Genomic DNA, 21,798 nt, shown 5'->3' with positions numbered 1-21,798 from the left:
AAACATAAACCACTTGTGTTGTCAATACCGAGTAAGAGAGTCCACGTGAATAAGGGATGTGTTTGATTTGCACAAGTGGGGTCTGACTGAACTCTCCATAACCCTTCCCTCTTTATAGCAATAATGGTCCAACAGACAGCTCACGCTGCCCCAATGGGCCCATAAAACACAAAGGGACTCTGTAAACCCGTGACCTGTCTTATGAGCATATGAAAACTGTCGATGCTCCCTTTTTTTCACAAGTCCCAGGGGAGTGTTGTATGGAGTCAACAAAATGAAAGATACAACATAAGGATCATACGGTGCCAGGGTGGTTCGGCCGTGTCTTTACCTGAACACCTAAAGCGATAGCAAGGCACCTGTACTTCAAACTCTGGAGCTCCTCTTGACAAACTCTGACTTGCTGGTTGTTTATGAGTCCATAAGTGTCATTTAGTCATGGATATTAAGACTCAGTGGTCAAACTGAATTACGTATATTCACCTGCTGGTAATTTATTATCCATTAATAATGCATCATGAGAAACCCCTTAGAAAAACAGACATGGATATGTACAGTATCTGTGGCTTATTATCTGCATGCTCATGGGTCTTGTTTTTATATTCAGAAATAAGTAGACTGTTGGACACAGAGGGCTGAGATTTAAAGTGGCAACATACAAAAAAGGTGGGTCAGACAGAAAATAAAGCCGGACACAAAACATGCACTGTAACATAAACGACAAATAAAAGGAACAGTAAAATAGATTTTCTCTTAAATCACTCTAGTTACCAAGATACTAATGTGATTTTCTTCAGGCAGCCACTGCAGTGTCGCTCTACAGTATAAATGGATTTGTTTTCACCATCTGATCTGTTTAGGTACAAGATCATGTAATGGCATTGAGGACTACCTGCTGTTTTTTATCACAAGGCTAAAATACAGTGCAAAAACACACACAGTTTTGTGCTTTCACCATCAAAGTTTTGGCCTTTTTGTTTTGGAGTAAGAAGCACCATCAGTATTTTTTCCTCAGCTTATCAGCACCATGAAGCAGATAATCATGCATATGTTCTTAAAGCTGAAGATTGTTTTTGAGTCAAACTGTACTGCATGTATTGCATGTTGTTCCAAGGACTCAGCTCATGACAAGTGGAGACATAGCATTCTTCCTCTTTCTGTGAGGTCTGCTGGAAACAAATGTTTTTAAACTCATCTTTCTTAAACAGGCTTTTAAACCCAGAGAGCAAGACCATTAGGCAAATCCTTGATTCTTCAATGGCTGTTATTGCCAATTTTATTGCTTATATTTGCTTATATTTATCTATTTTTTCCATCCATCCATCCATCCATCCATCCTCTTCCGCTTATCTCAGACATCCCTCTCCCCAGCCACTTGGGCCAGCTCCTCAGGAGGAATCCCAATGCGTTCCCAGGCCAGCCGAGAGACATAGTCCCTCCAGCGTGTCCTGGGTCTCCCTCTGGGTCTCCTCCTGGTGGGATGTGCCCGGAACACCTCACCAGGGAGGCGTCCAGGAGGCATCCTGACCAGATGCCCGAGCCACCTCAACTGGCTCTTCTCGTGGTGGAGGAGCAGCGGCTCTACTCTGAGTCCTCCCCGGATGACTGAGCTCCTCACCCTATCTCTAAGGGAGAGCCCAGACACATTACGGAGAAAACTCATTTCAGCTGCTTGTATCCGGGATCTAGTTCTTTCGGTCATGACCCAAAGCTCATGACCATAGATGAGGGTAGGAACGTAGATCGACCGGTAAATCGAGAGCTTTGCCCTTTGGCTCAGCTCTGTCTTTACCACAATGAACCGGTAAAGCACCCGCTTCACAGCAGACGCCGCACCAATCTGTCTGTCGATCTTCCGCTCCATCTTCCCCTCACTGGTGAACAAGACCCCAAGATACTTTAACTCCTCCACTAGGGGCAGCACATCCTCCCCAACCCGGAGAAGGCACTCTACCCTTTTCCGGTTCAAGACCATGGTCTCGGATTTGGAGGCACTGATTTTCATCCCGGCCGCTTCGCACTCGGCTGTGAACTGCTCTTGTGAGAGCTATAGATCACGCCCTGATGAAGCCAATAGAACCCCGTCATCTGCGAATAGCAGAGACGCAATCCTAAGGCCACCAAAACGGATCCCCTCAACACCTTGGCTGCGCCTAGAAATTCTGTCCATAAAAGTTATGAACAGAATCGGTGACAAAGGGCAACCTTGGCGGAGTCCAACTCTGACTGGAAACAAGTTTGACTTACTGCCGGCAATGCGGACCAGACTCTGAGACCAGTCATACAGAGACCTAACAGCCTTTATTAAAGGGCCCGGTATTCCATACTCCTGGAGTACCCCCCACAGGACCCTCCGAGGGACATGGTGGAATGCCTTCTCCAGATCCACAAAGCACGTGTAGACTGGTTGGGCAAACTCCCATGCCCCCTCAAGAATCCTGCTGAGGGTATAGAGCTGAACCAGTGTTCCACACCAGGACGAAAACCACACTGCTCTTCCTGATTCTGAGATTCAACTACCCGATGGACCCTCCTTTCCAGAACCCCTGAATAGACCTTACCAGGGAGGCTTAAGAGTGTGATTCCTCTGTAATTGGAACACACTCTCCAGTCCCCCTCTTTAAATAGGGGGACCACCACCCCAGTCTGCCAATCCAGGGGAACTGTCCCCGATTTCCACGCAATGTTGCTGAGTCGCATTAACCAATACAGCCCCACAACATCACGAGCCTTAAGGCACACAGGGCGAATCTCATCCCCACCGGGGCCTTGCCACCGAGGAACGTTTTAACAACCTCGGCAACCTCAGCAACAGAGTTCGGAGAACCCGACCCAGAGTCCACAGGCTCAGCTTCCTCAATGGTAGACATGTTGGTGGGATTAAGGAGGTCTTTGAAGTATTCCGCCCACCGACACACGGCATCCCGAGTTTGAGGGTTGCCGCTGCGACATGCACCAACAACCTTGCGGCCACAGCTCCGACTAGCTGCCTCAACAATAGAGGCGCGGAACATGGTCCACTCAGACTTAATTTCCCCCGCCTCCCTCGGAATGTGTTCAAAGCTCTCCCGTAGGTGGGAGTTAAAGCTCCGTCTCAAGGGGGACTCTGCCAGACGTTCCCAGCAAACCCTCACAATACGTTTGGGCCTGCCAGGTCTGACCGGCTTCCTCCCCCACCATCGGAGCCAGCTCACCACCAGGTAGTGGTCGGTGGAGAGCTACGCCCCTCTCTTCACCCAAGTGTTCAAGACATGCGGCCGTAGGTCAGGTGACAACAAAGTCGATCATTGAACTACGGCCCAGGGTGTCCTGCTGCCAAGAGCACGAGGACACCCTGGTATTTTTTTTTTAATTGCTTATATTGTCAAATGTATGTAATTGCATATTCTTTTTATTATTTTGCTATTATTATTTGTTTTTCACCTGTACAGCCCTTTGGTCATCTTTTGGTTTCTAAAGCGCTTTTTGAATAAATATTTATTTATTTAAAAGCCAAATCCTAGATTTGGCTATTAAACAGTCTGAGAAATTGACATTTTCTTTGAAACAACCAACCTACATGCAATTTGGAGGTGTGTGACCCTGGTTGGGAGCCTTATCACTTATTTCTGTGTGCAGAGGTTTGAGCACAGCACAGTTTTATTTTGTTGTTCATATCAGCTGTTTGAAAGATTATTTTCCAAGCAGAGGGTGGCGAAACAAATCAGTGGCGAAACGCTATACTCGTAGCAGCAGCAGAAGGGGCATTAAAGCAAATTAGTTGGAGAGCTGCCAGCCCAGGGTGGGTGTGATGAGGTGGTAGCTTTGGCGTGAGGACAGTGTGAATAGCCCTTGTTCTTTTTCTTTGATGACCAAGACACAGAGGTGCCTGTCAGCCACAGATAAGCTACTACTGTTGCCATCAGGGTTTTCAGTGGCTCCTACCAGGCCACCCCGATATAAAAAAGAATCTCACCGTGAATTTTTACCATGGTCAAAACATAGTTATGATGCTTACCCAGTGTTTACCCCAGCACTATCTTGGCGAGGTGGCCATAAGACTCACGCTACCGCCTCGCCAACATTCCAAAAAAAACCAAAAAACGAGGTTTTAATTCATTGCCAGGCCCAGACAATAAAACAGCATTGATAACGGTATGGCTGATAATACTGAATTGCGACACCCTCTGGTTGGCTATATTACTACGCCATGGCAGAGGAGTAATTTTCTTTGATCATCCGAGGAGACGTGCGGGGGTGATAATCGAAAATTACTATTTGAACTGTGTCGGACCAAATTCTGCCTCGTGTGCTCTGACAAATTAAGATAGGATTTAGTTTTATGTATTAATTTCGATAAGCTTGCATGTTTATTTGACGTTAACACGCGGTTTTTTGTTGTTGCTTTCTCACGTGCATATAATGAATGGCAGGGAAAAAATAGGCAAAAATACATCAAGAAGGATTGCGTGTAATGACACCACATGCTAAATGTGCCACAAGTAAATCATGTAAATAGAATAAATGTAAATAGTTTTACATACAGAATGTAAATAAATGCAAATAAAAGTGTTACAGTGTTACAGCTCTTAAACAGTTTTGAGTTCCGTCATTGTGTCCCCCGAAAACCCCGACCAAAGGCAGTCATCCGTTGTTGTGCCAGTTCAGACGTGACAGAAAGCGGTCATCAATTCGGGACGTAACGGACTGCGTTACCCATGATGCAATGTGGTCAAAATGGCCACCAACTCCCATCACGCAACACGGCAAAATGGCCGCCGATCAAGATAAGGTTGCTATGGTGATGGCTATAAAAGCCGATCACCCACGAAAATCTTTCTTCTTCCCTGGCTGTTAGCCAACCCGAGAAGACACGCACAGCTGATTCCGTTGGGGTGATTCCCACGCCACGTGTTCGATTGGTCGCTGGACCGAGATTTTTCGACGCAACGGTTATTCCCTGCTTTATAACAGGAGGTCGACTTAAATAAGTACTTTTAAATTCCCTCTGATCAAAAGACTGAGAGACGCCATATCTCCCAGTGATCGAAGAGGACCCCGCTTTGTCTGGCCAACAAAGCGACTGTTGAACCCGGAGGAAGAAACGAAGGAGCTTTTTCCCCGTGCCGCTGCAGCCTGTGGACAACTGCGCTCGTCGAGGCGCGTCCAGAAAGCCACTACTCGGAGCGCTCCGGACCAGCCCCGAGGCACCTCAAAGTAACGGGGTCTCCCCTTTTATTTCTGTTTCACCAACAGGGTGTTTAGAAGTGCCTGGGCAGGCGGTAGAACTTTGTAGGTGTTGGTTAATGCTTTTATTCCACGACGAAGTTGGAATTATTTTGCTGAACATTTTCTTTGTATGTGCATGCATTGTACAATTGATTTGCTGTGTTGATTTGTGATCCATCAATAACCCCGCCGTGGGTTACCGCCTTATTTCTTTTCATCTTTTTCCCTGCTTTCCCCCCTCTCTCTTTTCGCGTCTTCTTATCAATTTAATTTCTTTGTCCGAGCTCAAGTCGCGGGCTTTGCTTTAAACTCCCAGTTAGCTGCCCCCTCTCGAAGCGAGGCATTACCCCATCAGCGTAAGCGTGGTTACGTCATTAGGACCTCCCCTCATACGTCATCGTAGCAGCCATCTTGGGAGGGTGACGTATATCTGAACTGTAGGTAGCTTAGCTGAACTAGCTTTGTGTAAGACATCAAAGCGTCCAGTGAGATTCCCGAAGCTGTTCTGTCTATCAAGGCTGATACGTGAAATGCCGGTGTTTCGAGGGCGGTGTTAAACAACTTTGAGTTAAGTTAAGATCTGCTAACCGCTCATTTTAATCCATTGTTTATTTTTGTTTGTTCTTTATTTCTACATATATATTTTTGCATGTTTTAGTTTAGTAATGAGTAAGAATTCCAAAGTTGTTTGAATCAGAGAATTACTGTAACAGGGAATTGCTTTTGGTTCAATAAAACCAACCACTGCGGAATAGACATTGTTTTGTGTTCAGTCCAATTCACAGTTACATGGTTATTCAGAAATCAGAGCTAACCTCCTTTGGAGTTAACATCTGACATTAATACAGAGACAATATCATTGGATGGTGATAAGGAATAAGGATTTAAACTCTAATTGCAGTTACATTGGGGTTCTCACAGCCTGCTGGATAAACCTGGTCGGTTAACAGTCCGACCTGATCATTTATTCCAGCATAAATGAGTTCATAACAGCAAGTTAACTAATGCATTAGTGGTATAAATACTTATAAGCTTATAGCTAACATCACCACCATTTGAACTATATTTGTTATAGCGAAATTTTGAGTTGAATGATTTATTATTTAAATTATAATACCAAATTATAATTAATAATAATAATAAGCATATTCAACCAGCTTATGGCATAACACCGTGCAAAACTGGTTCCGGCCGAAAACTCACCACCTCGCCTAAGCAATTTCCTGTGGGAAACACTGCTTACCTATGCACAATAGGTACTGGATTGTGTTTTAATGGCACCCAGTAAGACCTCTTCAAGAACATGCAAAGACCGTGCATATTTTCGTCTGGTGTGAAAAGCATCTAAACTGACTAATGCATTTGCATTGATCAAGTGGAATTTTGCCAACAGTACATTTGGGAAACTTGCCTGGACTGGGGTTCTTTCCTCTAATTATCCCTACATTGCTTGATTTGGACTTGCTTCCAAAGTTATGCTCACTTTTGTCTTCTGTGATCCAACAACACTTCTGTCGTTCTCTCTCTTCATTCACAAGCCATTGCCTCAAAGTTTTGCTTTAGGACACACTTGAACATAAATTAGCAATTGTGCATTTTGAATGTTGCCAAAGTTCAATGCCCCCATTAAGTTAGGTTAGATCTAATGTTAGTGATAAAAACAAACATCATTGGATCCTCTTTGAGACATTGATTTTTGGAGGCCAGCAACTTTGTGTGTGTGTGTGTGTGTGTGTGTGTGTGAGAGTGTGTGTGCATGTATGTGTGGTGATGTGATGATTCTTACAGCGGAGGAATGGAAAATTTCGGGGGGAGCATGGGGGGGGGGGGTCATGTGGCCAGCTTTGTCATCCTTTATTATCTAGCAGGAATGTTCCTGTTAATCCCTTTATCTCCAAAATGAGAGACAGAAGGACAGGGAAATAGAGAAACTCAAGAGATGGAGTGAAAGTGCAACAAAAAAGATAGTATTAAAGTAAAATCCTGTTACGATGTTTAGGAGAAACACAAAAAACAGCATAAGTAAAACACATAAAGAAGATGCAAATGAAAGAATGATTGAATATTTCATTAATTGTGGTGCATGGGATCCCTCTTTTTGTTTGGGTGAAAAGAAAATGATAAAAGTATATAAAAAAGCAGCTGATGGGGAGTGATAATACCAAAAACTCAAATGCAGGACAAAGTGACCTTACATACAACTGGCTGCTTTAATGCTCGAGTGTCAGGCTGACTTGGGGAAAAATGTTTCAGTGACTTTCATCAGTAGCAGCGGCCTCCCATAATAGTCAGAAAGAGACATTCAAAGTCAAACTGCACCTCTAATAAAAGGGTTGCTCTGACTTTTTATTGTGTCTCTTCACATGTTAGCGTGTGGTCTGGACTCAAGTGTGGATGAAGCAAAAGCTGTTACAATTTCATCTTGCTTTGACTTTGCTGGCCTGTCACGCTACACATGACCGAGGCCGTAGTGACCTGAGAAGAGTTTTACGGTTTCTGGAAGACTGAGAACACATTAACAAAGAAAACATAAGAAAAAGCAATCCATTTTGAAAGATCTTCCCAAATAAATAAATTCATGAATGGAAACAGAGGAGAGAAAGGAAAACCAATAGAGAGGTATAGGCAGTTGATGTCTTATCACACTTTGCAAAATATTCAAACTCTTGACCCTTTTTATCTTTGTGTGACGTAACAACCGCAACCTTCAATCTAATTTATTGGGTGTCTTATGTAATAGGCCCTGGATCCTTAAGTCCTTAAGTGTTACTGTCCTGCAACTTTTAGATGCACACCTGAATCAAATAACTTCTGATTAAGGAATTCAGTCTTTTGGTTCAGGTGTGTTGAAGCAGGGATGCATCAAAAAGCTGCAGGATAGTAGCTCTCCGGGAGTGGACTTGGGTGCCGCTGTCATAGACCAACACAAAGTAGTGCAGAACTGGTCAGCGAAAATAAAATGTAACTGGGATATCAAAGGTCTCTATACATGAAGTACACCAAGCTTGAGAAGTCAGCACTTTTCAATACATCCTCTGAATACAAAAACAGAAAGGCACAACATACCAAGACATGGACTGCCACCTAAACTGATAGACCAGTCAAGGAGGGCATTAGTCCGTGCAGCAGGCAAGAGGCCCATGGTAACTCTGGAGGGGCTGCCGAGACCTCAAGCTTTTTGGCCAAGAAAAATGGCAGTACAGAATCATAGTAGCAGCAGCATCCTACTATAGAGATGTTTTTCTTTGGCAGGGACTGGGAAGTTTGCCACAGTTGGTGAGGGCTCAGTACATAGAAATTATGAGTGAAAACATGTGAAAGGCCACAAAAGACATTTAACGCCCAGTGGAGGTTTACCTTCTGACAATCCAACAAGTCAAAACATCCAGCCAGAGCTGGAATGGTTCAGATCAAACCAAATGTGTCAAGATGGCTGAATTAAAAATGTACACCTACATCAAAATGAAAATATGTGGCAAGACTTTAAAATTGCAGTTTAAACATGTTCTCCACAAAATCTGAAAACCCTTGAGCTAATTTGCAATGAAGACAGAGCACAAGTACCAGTAGATTTCTCTGCAATGAGACCTTGAGAAGACCTGCTGCTCTTCTTACAGCAAAGATTGGCTCTAAAAAATGTTCACCCAAGGGGGCTGAATACCAATGCATGACACATCTAGGGATTTTATTTGCAACAAGATACAGAAAACATGGCATTGTTAATTTCAACAATGCAACATTTAAAAGAAACACATTGTATTTGTGGTTGTAACGTGACAAAACGTGGAAAAGGTCAACACACATGTGCGAGCCACTGTAGCGCTCCAGCACTGACCTGCTGAGGAACGCTGAGAATGACAGGCGGATGGGGTATCCATAGCGAATCACGCGCACCATATCAAGCACTCCGATGTATTGCAGCTGGGTAGAGACGTGGAAGCTGTCGAAGCTGGCTGGCTGACCACTGGAGTTGGGGCGCACACACTCCACAAAGTGGGGAGTGCGGGTGTGCAGTTTACTCATAATCTCTGACAGCGAGTTCTGAAAAAGGAAAGAAGGGGGAGATGACTGTAAAACTTTAATAGCAACAAATTGCAATTCATAGAACAAAGGCTTCTCTGATTTCTTTTAAACTGTTTCTATTGAGGAACATTACATAGTGCCAGAGATAACACTGTCAGATTTTTGGGTGTGCAGCAAAAGAACCAAGATCAACAGTAGCTCTCTGCTCCTCCCGAGCTTTTCTAAAGTCCTGAACTCCAAGATGAAGCATACAAGGTCACACACTTCTTCCATCCTGGTTGCGCTCTTGGGGCCACACCTCAAACTGACGTCACTCAGCAACTTCAGGTACAATACCCAGCACCTCAACCCTCATCTTTAAAAGCCGCATTTCTCTTGAGAAACACACATATTTAGAAACCCATGCCCACAGAACACAGTGGCTGTTGTTCATTGTTCATTCATTCATGCGGCGGGCTTCATGTTTGGCTTGGTACAGCATCATTTTTGAGCCCACTTTCTACTTCCCTGCCATTCCCGGAGGAGTCTCGTCAACCGCAAGTCCACAACTCTGATTGTGCAACACAGTGGTTTCATTCAGACCAAAGGCACTGCTTCTCTGAGCCATGTCCCAGCCTCCTTGCGTCACCAGTGCAGCCAGAGCTGCTCGCTGCAAACTGAATATTATTGTTGCTGTAAAAAGTTATGAGCGCTCTACTCTTAGGGCTGCATTGTTGCAAAAGCTGTGAGGACTATTGTGACGAATGCGCTGACGTGAGATAAGACCTAATCTGAAATAAATCTCAGTTTTGTAACAAACAACGTGCTGGTAATGAGATAAAATTCGATCCAGATGCTGGCTGCGAACTATAAATACACTCAGCTAAGGACTAGAAGGTCTAAACACTCATATTTAATGTATATGCATGTTTAAGGAAGCTTCAGAAAGCAGATTTCAAGGGGTTACCATAAAGAAACAGGAATTGCTCTTACCCTCAGCTGGACAGCCCCTGTAATTGGCCCACAACGCTCCAATCGTTGGAGGAAAGAACTTGAGCCTTTTTTCTTCAATATCTGTTGACAGGATGAAAAAAAGCTGTATATATTAAATTGCTGATTAAATGCAATGAATAAACACATCTAACTGGTTGAACTGGTTTTCAGGGGGACATCTTGGACCACTTTTGGGAGCCAAGTCATAGAATGAGCTTCATGATGAAATGCAAATGTGTAGCACAATGAGGGTTTATAGAAAAGCTTTAAAATTCTAAATAATCAGGCATTGTATATTCTGCTTTGCAGAGCAATCACATGTTTGTTTAGGAGAGGCATAAATAAGCATCGAGGCTTCAGGCTCTTCCTTTTTTATTAAAGTTGTTTGAAATTATTATGAACATATAAAACGACTTAGTTTTACTATGTTTTGGGTTTTTGTTGATATTCTTCCCATACAGATTGCAACAAATTACGGCTAATAATGTACAGTATAACCCCAAATAAAATTAATTGATTCATTCATTAATGGTCAACTCTTAGGCACAGTTGTTTTAACAGATTAACAATGTCAAACACATTTGATTACTCATTTTTGAACAAAAAAGCTTGCTAACTTTAAATACAATGAAAGTCCTTATCTCAATAATACTGGAAATTTGTAAACTATTTTAACTATTTCTGTTCAAGGAAATAGCACAACGTGTACTAACTTTATTAATTCTGCCAAGACAAATGGGCAAATATCCAGCCAGAATTATGTCAGAAGCTTGTAAATGGTTGCAAAAGGGTATTATCTGCAACTAACTATTGCCAGGGTATACCCCGCCTCTCACACGGTAACAATGAACTTGTTAATTCCTGAGCCAAATGCCCCATGTTGTTTTATTTACAATCTTACACATTAGGGAAGCAACATTATCTGCTGTATAAGGCTTTAAGGATAGGTCTGGTAGGGGAAAGGGGTCTTATATAACCATTTGCTCTAGATAGCTAATGAGCCACAGAGACAGCAGACAGGATCTCCTGGAAGTTACACAACCTGATAGCCTTTTCACTCACATAATGCACACAACTGCTTTGTGTTTCCTAAAACACCGACATTCATAAAACACAGAGGCTGGCATAAAGCTCAGAAAACAATCTTTAATTGGTTAAAACAGATTCATTTCACATGTGTCTATTATTTAATGATTTGAAAAGTCTACAGACAAGTCCGAACTTTATTTTCTGTGTGCATTCCAGGGAAAGGGTTTTATCTCTTGAATGCTTCCGTACACACACACACAAAATAATTTCCCAGAGGATTATATTTAGACACTGGGTGGGAAATGTCTTAAATTAGATATGATTTTACTAAAAATAAAGCCCCTGTTTTTCCATTGACTGGTTGGGAACTGTTTTGTGTGAAATCCTGTACCGGTTATTGTCAACTAAAATTTACTGCATTAAAAAGGACACAGTATGTGTTGAAGCTGGAATTAGGTACTGCAGCCTGTAGCTTCTCACTATGAGCAACGTTACCTTGGTAAGATCATGGTACCTCCGGGGCTGTTGGGGGATAGAGGTGGCATTGACAGGGAAGGCTGATGGCATCCTCTGGAGCAACAAGGCCGCCTTAGTCCCTCTCAGGCCAATGCGGCCCTGGGCAGCTGGCACCAGAGAACCAGTCTGAGTCAGCTTGGACTGGAAGAGCTGCTGCAGTAACACGTTGTCACTGGCTGCCGGGCACAAAGCAACATACAGGGGAAAATCAGTGCAGAATAAGCAACAGCATTGGTTGAGAAAGGAGGTGGAGGAGAAAAAAAAAAAAAAAAGAGGTGGGGAGGGGTGAATAAAAGGAAAGAAAAACATATGAACGGATTTAACAACGGAGGAAAAGATGGATGAAATGGTGAAGTTTGGGCTGTGTTTAAACAATATGTGAGACAACAAGACTGGGTGGAGCGTGTCATTCTACAGCACAGAAAGCAATACATGTGTCAATGTGGGAAGACGGCCTCTGATTTGAAACGTTCAGAAAGAGAAATATGTAATTAAGGAAGAGGCAGACCAGTGAATGATCGCAAGTATACAGGAAGACAGAGTGAATGTTTGTGTGTTTGGGCATTTCTTGGGCATTACTTGGCAATACATTTATTTGATTTTAACACATGATGTTAAAATAGTTAAAGCAATATCATTAATATGTTTAATATGGTAGAATAGACACAGGGTATGTTTTGTTATCTATTTAGCATATTTAAAGGTCAAGCTTTAATATTAAGAATGATTAATGCAACGTTTAAAAACATATCAGATCTCCATTGGGAGAGAAAAACATGCTAGATATCCAGATTCATGTGCAATGGGTAATATGTTAGGGAAAAAAAGGATTTCACATCATTTAATGAAAATAAAAAGGATCAACCAACAGAGGGCTTAATTCAAAGTTACTGAGAAAATAAAACTGGAAAACTGATGCGGCAGGCTGGTCCAATTTGCTAAAATGTCATTGCAGCGAATCAAAATGTTAGTGTTTTGTATAACCCCACTAGCTTGTATGCATGCGTAAAAGCATTAAGCATGCATACAAGCCTAAACGTGACATCCCGGAGATGTTCTATTGGATTTGGGTCAGGAGAGTGTGGAGGCCAGCCAACAGTATCAGTTCCTTCATCCTCTAGGAACTGCCTGCATAATCTTGCCACATGAGGCCAGCCATCATGCACCAGGAGGAGCTCAGGACCCTTTGCACTAGCAAAGGGTCTAACAATGAATCTAAGGATTTCATCCTGATACCTAATGAAGAACAGGGTTCTGGTGCCTGTGCCACATCTACCAATTTTGGTGTTCACTGGTAAATGCCAGCAGAGCTCCACAGCACTGGACAGTGAGCACAGGGCCAACTAGGGGACACTGGGCCCTTGGACCTCCCTGATAAAGTCTATTTCTAATGGTTTGGTCAGAGACATATACGCCAAGTCACTTTGTAGGGCTCTACTAGTCCTCATCCTGTTTGTCCTTGCACAACGGAGCAGATACCGGTCTTGCTCTTGTGACTGTGCTGGGAGACACAGCAAACCCTTAGGCAATGGCATTGATTTGCCATCCTGGCGGAGTTGGAATAATCTGTGCAACCCTTGTAGGGTCCATGTTTCACCTCATAGCTGTAGGTCGTGACACCGACCCTGGTCAAATGCAAACTACTGAAAGGTAGTGAAAGGAATGAGGATAAAAAACATTTCTGTGTCTTCCATGTGCAAAACTAATCGTGTTTCTGGGGTCGTCTTATTGTTACCCTTGTAGTGCAAATGTTGTTAATTTCATTAACACCAGAGCAGCTGATTCAGATGAACCACCCCCCAATACTCCTGAACTGACCTGATCAATATTCCTGAGGTTTAACTGACTGGATGTTATACTCAGATTAAAATGGTTTTAAAATGTTAGTCTAAATAGTACAGACCAGCAGTGTATGGAAGAAAACGAAAATGTGATCTGTCTTTGCTGGATACCAGTCAGTACTCTGGCAAACGTGTTCTGAAAAAGGTGTAAGGTATTTACTGAGATGACTGGAGACCCACATATAGTTGAATAATGATCTTATCTAAAGGTAAAGGCAAAAGTGTGGAGCAGACTCCCTGAAAGACAATTTACTATTTATTTTTGTACTGTTACATTGGTAAAGGAGGGCTCCAACTTGAAGCCTTGTGGGATGCAACACATTTTGTTCTAGGATTATTTTCTCTTTTTTCACCATCAGTCCAACAACTTTCACAAATCATTGTTGATGAATAAATTCTTCTCATTTAAAATGCTAACAAACCCAAGAACTCTAATTGTAGTAGAATATATTAAAGTTACTGTTTGTAAAAATAAAATAAAAATACGCTGAGAAAAATATATAAACTATTAGACCACAAATGCAATGCATTTCTCTGTTACTATTCATTTGTTCATATTTAAGGTTTTCTGTGACATGATTATTATAAATTATAATTTTTTCTCAGTTTAATATAATTTATTTCTATGACTGAATTTAAATAAATTCATTTGATGTCATATATGAAAATAAAATGGAGATATTGGGGGGAAAATTTACAAAAATGTTAATGTTAATCTGTTCGTTTGTGAGATACAAATCAGATCTGCAGTTCCACCTGGTTGACATAATCAGTATGATTTTACTGCTGGAGCTGCATTTAAAAAGTAAAAAAACAGGGCTATATGGACTGCATTATTCTGTGAAGAAAATAAATCCAATCAATTTTAATAACAAGTAAAAAGCATTTAAAAGAGGAATGTATTTTGTTTATGTACAACAGGTGCTTTCTTTTAACCTTGAATAGATTTACTTAGAACTTGTCCTCTAGATCCAGGATTGGCCTCTCTAAGGTCCCATGATCTACTCTTGATCCTGTTAAAGGTGCCTCGCATTGTGTTTAACCAAATCATGTATACTTGTAATGTCAATTTAACAATGCTAAGAAGTAAGAAAAAAATATTCTATGCATACAACATCATGGCTTAATCAAAATACACACCACAGTCTTTGTTCTCATGGGTCTGCATAAGAAAACAAGTTTGTGGCTGTATGTGGATAAAACCAGCGTCGCATCGACTTGTCAGACAGAGGAATACCAGCCAAGCATGAATGAAGGGCTAGCCTTTAGAAGATTAGCCTCATCATGGAAATTATAGCAATTAGGTTGCTGGACGCAAGACTAAGCTGGCAGTCACACAACGGCTGCCTCTGTCCTGCAAACCACAACACCCGACATCTGGCAGCTTATTTAGACAATATACACACAGACGTGTCTGCTGCATATGGGCTAAAGCGCGCACATAGAAATGTAGCTGCACTAAGACAAGGGGTGGGTTTGTGTTCTGCAATTTTAAACAAGAGACCATCTTTGTGTTCATTTAAGCTCTGACGCCACATTGAGCTCATATGCCTGTTGTGTATTGGATACTTACTTTTCATTGTAAGCAGGAGATTCTGAGGGAAGAAGTCCTTGTTTTTGGTCAGAGATCCAGTGAGGTCATATGAAATCTATACGAGACAGTAAGCCACACAGTAAGATGATTTAATACTATTCAGCTTTAAAATCTATTTGCAACAAAAAAAGGTATGCAACATTTTTTTAACACAGAGAAAAGTGAGAATACATGCTGAGACTTGATTCATAGATATATGCAATGTGTGCTTGCATGAGTCAGTTGATATGACAATAGAAGCTGACTCAAACTTAATTGAACTGATATATTTATTTTCAAAGAGACACCGACTAGTAATTGTAATATGTAGCAGTTCCGGCTTTGTCTCAATTAGAGCTATTTTAATTAGTTAATCAAAATATCTTTATTAAGAAAAGATTAATTAAAATTTTTGGATTTCATTTAAAATTGCATTTTAATAAATTAACATGAAAAAATATTGTATGAGTCAGGCTATTTTAGGCTTGCATAAGATTCACAGAGGTAACATACCGACTTATTTTTTCAGGTTTTCACAGTACAAGACTATCCAACCGTATGGATGAGTAGGCTATCTGAGATATTTAATTTGAAATTCATTAGAATCTGAATTGAAATTGCTAGACTGCTTCCAACACATATAAGTTTATGGATATGAAATGGTTTGTTTACAAATGCAAGATGGAAGAAGACAGGTAAGAAAAGGCAACACACTGGTACTATATGAGGGTACAAATTGTTGAAGACCCAGATTCTAAAATTATTCATCTTCTGTTCATATCCTCACATAGTTTTCTTTATTTACTGTAGGGCTGGGTGATAAAGCAATTTTACAGATTAATTCGAATTTGCAACTCCTGAACATATAGTTTTGGAAAATAAAGATTTTTTTATTTTATTTTTTGTCAGTCCAGTTTCCTGGGCTTCTATGAAACTTTGAAGTATATCAGCCCTGAAAGGGGAATTTGTTTTGGTAATAGCACGCAATGTTGAACATAATGTTTGGAAAATCTATTGTCAACCTACTCCAAGACAAGGCATTATAATTTATTAATTTACTTTTTAAGTTGGTGTGAATTTACAAACGTGAAGTAAAGCATGTTCCAGCAAACATGTGTTATATTTTCATTATTTACAATGGCAGAGCCCTGTTTTATAACTGTGTTTCAAAACTCGTAATAAGTTCCACTTTGAATTGTGGTCAACTCCCAGATGAGATTATTAAGTAAAAAGTAAAGTAAAAAAAATGACAGAAGAAAATTGATTAATCAGATTCGGTTAAAAAAATCTGAGATTTTATCTTTAAGCCATATAAACTCAGTCCTAATTTCCTGTATGGTTGGGGCCACCCTTTGAGGATGAAATTTACACCACACAGGCGTGTTCAAGCAGACAGTACAGGAGACTGGCACTGAATTTCCCTTTAGGGATGTTTATCAGCCAGAATGCATCTGCCCAATGTATCCTAGCAACCATCACAAAAAGCTGGATATTTTTTCCTTATTTTTGCTGTTTTGATCTATTAAAATGTATTATTACAATGTTGGTAAGAGACTGAAAATATTGTCCTGTTTGTATTTATAAGTTTGAGTAAGCAGATACATTGTAATGCCGGGCGTTCTTAGCAGAGCCTAAAGTTTTACTAAGAGGTGCAGAAACGTGCGCGGTCATGATAGGATTGACCTGTGTGGGCATTTGTCTTCAAACATACAGACCTGTCCTGCATAGTGGTTGACAGTGAAGGCTGGACCCTGGTCTTTGGGCGGGGGGTTTCCGTTGCCATCCTTGGTGGTGAGAGAAAGTCCACAAATTGAACTGGAGTCCAGTTGGGCGGAAAGCCTCTTGTAAAGGGTCTGCTCCGAGGGCCGTAAGCTCTGACTCTCTTCATCCAGCACACATAGCATTCCCTGAGGTCTCTGAAGCAGGAACAAACATTTGCTCACATGTTATTTATGTTGGTCAATATTTACAAAGCCCATTTGTTTTGAGGAAAGCATTAGTCCGTCTGACATTTCTATTGATCCCAGTTGAAAAGAGTCCCCCTTTTGATACAAATTGGGCTGAATGTCACCCTTTTTTAGTGGTTATTTTGGATCGAAGCGGTTATAAATATAAATTGCCACAAATGAACCTAAAGTGTACCTGACTACAGTCTTTCATGTTTAAAATCAGAAAGGGTGAATTAACTTTCTGTGGTTATCAAATATCTAAAAATTGAATTTGAACAGGGCTGCACAGTAGTGAAGTGGGTAGCGCTGATGCCGTGCAACAAAAAGGTCCTGGGTTTAAGTCCTAACCTTGGCCTTTCTGTTCTCCCTGTGCATGAGTGGGTTAATTGGTCTCTCTAAATTCTCCTTAGGTGTGAATGTGTGCAAATATGGTTGTTTGTCTCTGTGTTCCCCTGCGATAGACTGGCGACCTGTCCAGGGTGGACAGGTCCGCCCTTCCCCGCCAGGTCCCCGCCTGTCGCCCATTGACAGCTGGAGAAACCTCGCGACCCCACGAGGGATAGACATGTTAGATAATGGATGGATGAATTTGAACATCTGCTTTTTTTCTCAGAGCAAAGAGATTTAGAATTTTGAGTCATATCAAGGGGAACCAAAGTAGGGTTGCAAAAATAATCAATGTTTGAGATACACTAGATAAAAAAAAGAACTATTCAAAGATACTCATTTGTATCAAAATCAGTACTAACTTCTCAATTCCCCAAATTGGTGCTCTTCTTCCGGCAGCAGTACTGCAGTAACAGAGACAGCCGCTCACCTGACAAAAGCAATGAGCTGCCGCTGGAAGTTTAAACCCTGCTAACATGTTGAGTACATGTTAGCAGGGGTGACTGTGCGGCGGCTGTGGCTTGATGGGTTGAGTAGTCGTCTGACAATCGCAAGGTTGTGGAATCGATTCCAGCTTCCCCTTGCCACATGTCGATGTGCCCATGGGCAAGGCACTTAACCCCAAGTTGCCTACCGAGCTGCGTCTCGGTGTATGACTGTGTGTGCGTTAGTGAGAGCGATTGGGTGAATGTGGCTACAGTGTACAGTGCTTTAGGTGGTCAGCATGACTGGAAAAGTGCTTTATAAGTTCAGTCCATTTACCATTTTACAGCCAGAAAAGAAACATATGCAACCCTCTTTAGGCAACAAGACAAACACAAAAGTGTTGTTCAGACTAACTTTTCTCCTGTGAGGTGGCTGGAAAGGGAAAAATGGAATGCCAAACAATGGTACAGACTAGCTACACTAATGCTGCATGTTGCGTGCTAATGCTACTCGCTACATGCTAATGCTACAATACTAATGTTTGAGAGCAAATTAAAAAGGTCAGTAAAGTTTCCAACAGGAAGTAGTCTCTCACTGAGAGACACAGTTCTGCACCACACAATGCTCTGCCCTTGACTGGAGCAAAGAATCACAGCAGACAAAAGCCCCTTTTCCATGCCTCAGTTTTGCGTGTTCTATGCCCACTTGCGAACATTTCAGAAATAGTATGTTTTAGGGCCAGCCCAGGTTTCGCTGACCCTGCTCAGGAGCAAGGCCAAGCCGAGAGGAATCAAGCAGAGTTTTGATGTGAAGACACCACTTTTCAGTGATCGGCCAAGGGCGAGGAGAAACAAGATGTTTTTTTCTACGAGGGAGTCCAGAAAAACTGAAGAGCATCGGGATTTATATTACGCACTATCAACATAGTGGGTCGAACCAAAATATAATTTTACTATTTACAAACCACACCTGAAAGAAAAAAAAAGAAAAAAGGACACTTTAACTGTGTAATCCATGAGCGGCTGGTCATGTAATGCTGTCAGCAGGGGGTGCTGACCCGTGTGCGCTATGTCAATGCTAAAAGCAACAGGAGCAGTGTTAAAAAAAAAAAAAGGCAGAGCTGGTTAGACTGAGCTCTGAACAAACAGTGAGGTGAACGGATCACTCAAAACCCATATGGGATTTGCTATTTTTCTGCATAAGAAATGTCATGTGTGGTGTGAGAGTAAGTGAAGTCAGAAAAATGTGTGCCTCATGCTCAGTGTGTGAGATTTGACAACTCTGTTGCCCTGCAGTAGTTGATTACTAAAGAAAATATGCAAAATTACCAAACAGACAGAATTTGTACATGGCTGATACTGAATACGTTTGCATGGACCAGATCCTCATTTACACTGTAAAAAAAAATGTTTTGTATTCACCAAATCATGTTTGTTTTGAAACACAATCTATTTTAGTTTAGAATGATCCTTTATTTGTCCCTCAGTGGTAAAACGTATTTGTATCCACAACAAACTGACAGGCAAATGGAAGCACACAGTGACATATATTAGATTGGCAATTATAACAAAATAAAATTATCGTACAAGTGAATCAAAGAGACCTAGTTCCATTAAGGATTTTCAACACACTCATATCTTGTCCACTGTTTTCCATTAATATAACGTGACACCTAAATTATATATTTCTCTAGATGGGGGCTAAATTGTCTGTCAGTGGTTTTGGCCTTATTAAGAAAGTAATTATTTTGTTATATTGTAATCATCAACTACAAAACAACCCCTGTGCCTTCAAATAATATTGTGGTTATATCAAAACTGAGAGTAAATTTCTTGGTATCGATATCGAGTATGAAATGTTTATATTGTGACAATCCTAAACAGAACTGTAGGAGACTAGTTAAAAGCAAATGAAAGTCCAACCTGAAGAAAGAAGTCCAGTACAGCGATGTGGCTGTCACTGGAGAGGGGGATCTCTGTGGTGATACCTTCCTGCAGACACTCAGCCTGCTCCTGCTGGAAGAGCACCTCAGTGACATACTGCCTCAGCCGTTGGTTGGTCATGTTTCACGCACAGCTGGAATGGACACAGAGAACACGGTAAACATGTTTCCCAGCACACGCTGTGTAGTTCCTCAGAGAGACAGGCTGCTCAATTGTTTTGAAAGCAAACAAAGGGAACAAATACAACCCCAAACATAACGCGCTGTTGGCAATCAATGGGCCAAAGTAAAGAGACTACTCGTGTAAAACAGTGAATGTCAAATTAGCCATTAAAGAGGTCAGAGTATGGATTGTGTACACAATAAGGAACCTTCCTGTCAGGTACTACACAATTTTAAAGACAAAGTGAGCAGGTATAATCTGTCTTTTGAAGGGAAAGACTCAGGTGTCACTTCACTACAGTGGGGTTTGAAGCTGGTAGCGTCTGATATCTTTTACGAGCCAATGTTTTAAGGGTTACTTGTCAATGCGAAGTGTGGATTTTAGCACTCAGTATCAGTTTGGCAGCTTAAGCGGTTTACCAGAAGGCCTAAATGTTTCTTTTCTTCTCATATTTTCCTGCAACATTGTTGAAACTTGACTTCTTTCAAACACACCGACATTCTGAATGTAGTCTCTGCTCACACCTGGCATTAATATACAACCTGAGCAATCCAATTGTGTCTGGGGCAGCACTATACAGGTGAGAATGTAACCAAAATTAATTGTGGACCATTTTCTCCAGTCTGCATGTGGCAGTGATCCAGACTCTTGTATCTGCACAGGATCAGGAGCCTAAATGCACTCTGTCCTGGTAAACTGATGTATTGACAATCCACTTACCTGACAGGACTCCACTCAAGCAGCAGCATGGCTCTCGGGTGAAAGAAATGTCTGTAACCAGTGTGTTCAAACTAGCACCGCTTCAGCTAATCCAAACAACTAATGGAGGCGTATACTGTAAGATAAGTTCTTTTACCTGCTTAAAATTTAGAGAAACTTGCAGGAATCAAGCTCAGTGAAAAAGTTGGATTAAAGTCTTTAGGGTCTGTCTTTCTGTCTATTTTGTAAAGTCCCACATTTTTTGTTCAACCTCACTGCACATATGTTATATCTGGGAAGATATACAAAAAAAGTTTTTGCAGCCTACAATGACCACAAAAAGGGGACCTGTAATCCCAGAGATGTCTCAATAATAACACTGTTCAAAAAAGTATCGATGTTACAGAAACATCAGTGAACTTGTTGAGAGGTTTACACTCAGCTGGCAGCTCACTATGAAAATGGATTAAACGTTTACTTGCATTGAAAGAGAGTAAACTTAATTTGATCACTATGGACAGAGAGTTTAATACCAGGTTTGAATGGCTTCTCTACATCTGAATAAGCCAGGACATTTGATGATACCAGGTCTGAACCTAAACAATCTGAAAACTATATAACTTTAATAGTGATCAGACCTAGATAAATCATAACAAATGTTTATTTTTTTAGGCATCAAAATACTAGTTTTGTGCTGGCTTTTCTTTTTACTTTGTGCTAATCAAAATTACTAATTCAATTATTTTTGAGTAAATATTTAATTTCAGTTTAATAAAGGTCATCCTAGGTCTGTCGCATCTTCACCAGCAGCCATCCTACTGCTATATAAAACCATTATGAACTCACTGAGTTCATAATCAATATGGTGTTTTAGAGCTAGTGAAACCCAGGGAGGAAACATGCAGTGTACTCTGAGCAGTTCATGGCAGGCAATAAATACATTATTAAATACATTATATACATTTATTCATACATTAAGCATGATCTCAGAGTAAGCGATTGGTTCTTGGGCAACAATCTCACATCACACTTTTTTGGGTACTGAAGGAAATGATCAATTAGATTCAACA

The 21,798-nt window shown here is 41.2% G+C and overlaps 1 protein-coding gene across 1 annotated transcript in view; it reads right to left on the bottom strand.

Moving 5' to 3' along the window:
- LOC118556331 (unconventional myosin-XVI-like) overlaps window positions 1–19,930 on the bottom strand; it is a 48,455-nt gene extending 28,525 nt beyond the window's left edge. Inside the window, exons 1-6 of the mRNA XM_036132427.1 lie at window positions 19,847–19,930; window positions 16,878–17,078; window positions 15,163–15,238; window positions 11,728–11,924; window positions 10,204–10,284; window positions 9,044–9,249 (exon numbers count right to left, since the gene is read on the bottom strand). Coding sequence (XP_035988320.1) covers window positions 9,044–9,249; window positions 10,204–10,284; window positions 11,728–11,924; window positions 15,163–15,238; window positions 16,878–17,066 — 749 coding nt within the window. The 5' untranslated portion in view covers window positions 17,067–17,078; window positions 19,847–19,930. The remainder of the gene's footprint in view (window positions 1–9,043; window positions 9,250–10,203; window positions 10,285–11,727; window positions 11,925–15,162; window positions 15,239–16,877; window positions 17,079–19,846) is intronic.
- Window positions 19,931–21,798: the final 1,868 nt, after the last annotated feature.

Source organism: Fundulus heteroclitus, unplaced genomic scaffold (genome assembly GCF_011125445.2).
Source record: "Fundulus heteroclitus isolate FHET01 unplaced genomic scaffold, MU-UCD_Fhet_4.1 scaffold_502, whole genome shotgun sequence".
Classification (NCBI taxonomy): Eukaryota; Metazoa; Chordata; class Actinopteri; order Cyprinodontiformes; family Fundulidae; genus Fundulus; species Fundulus heteroclitus.
The sequence above is the reverse complement of the archived record's forward strand: the minus strand, read 5'-3'. Positions and strand labels throughout refer to the sequence as shown.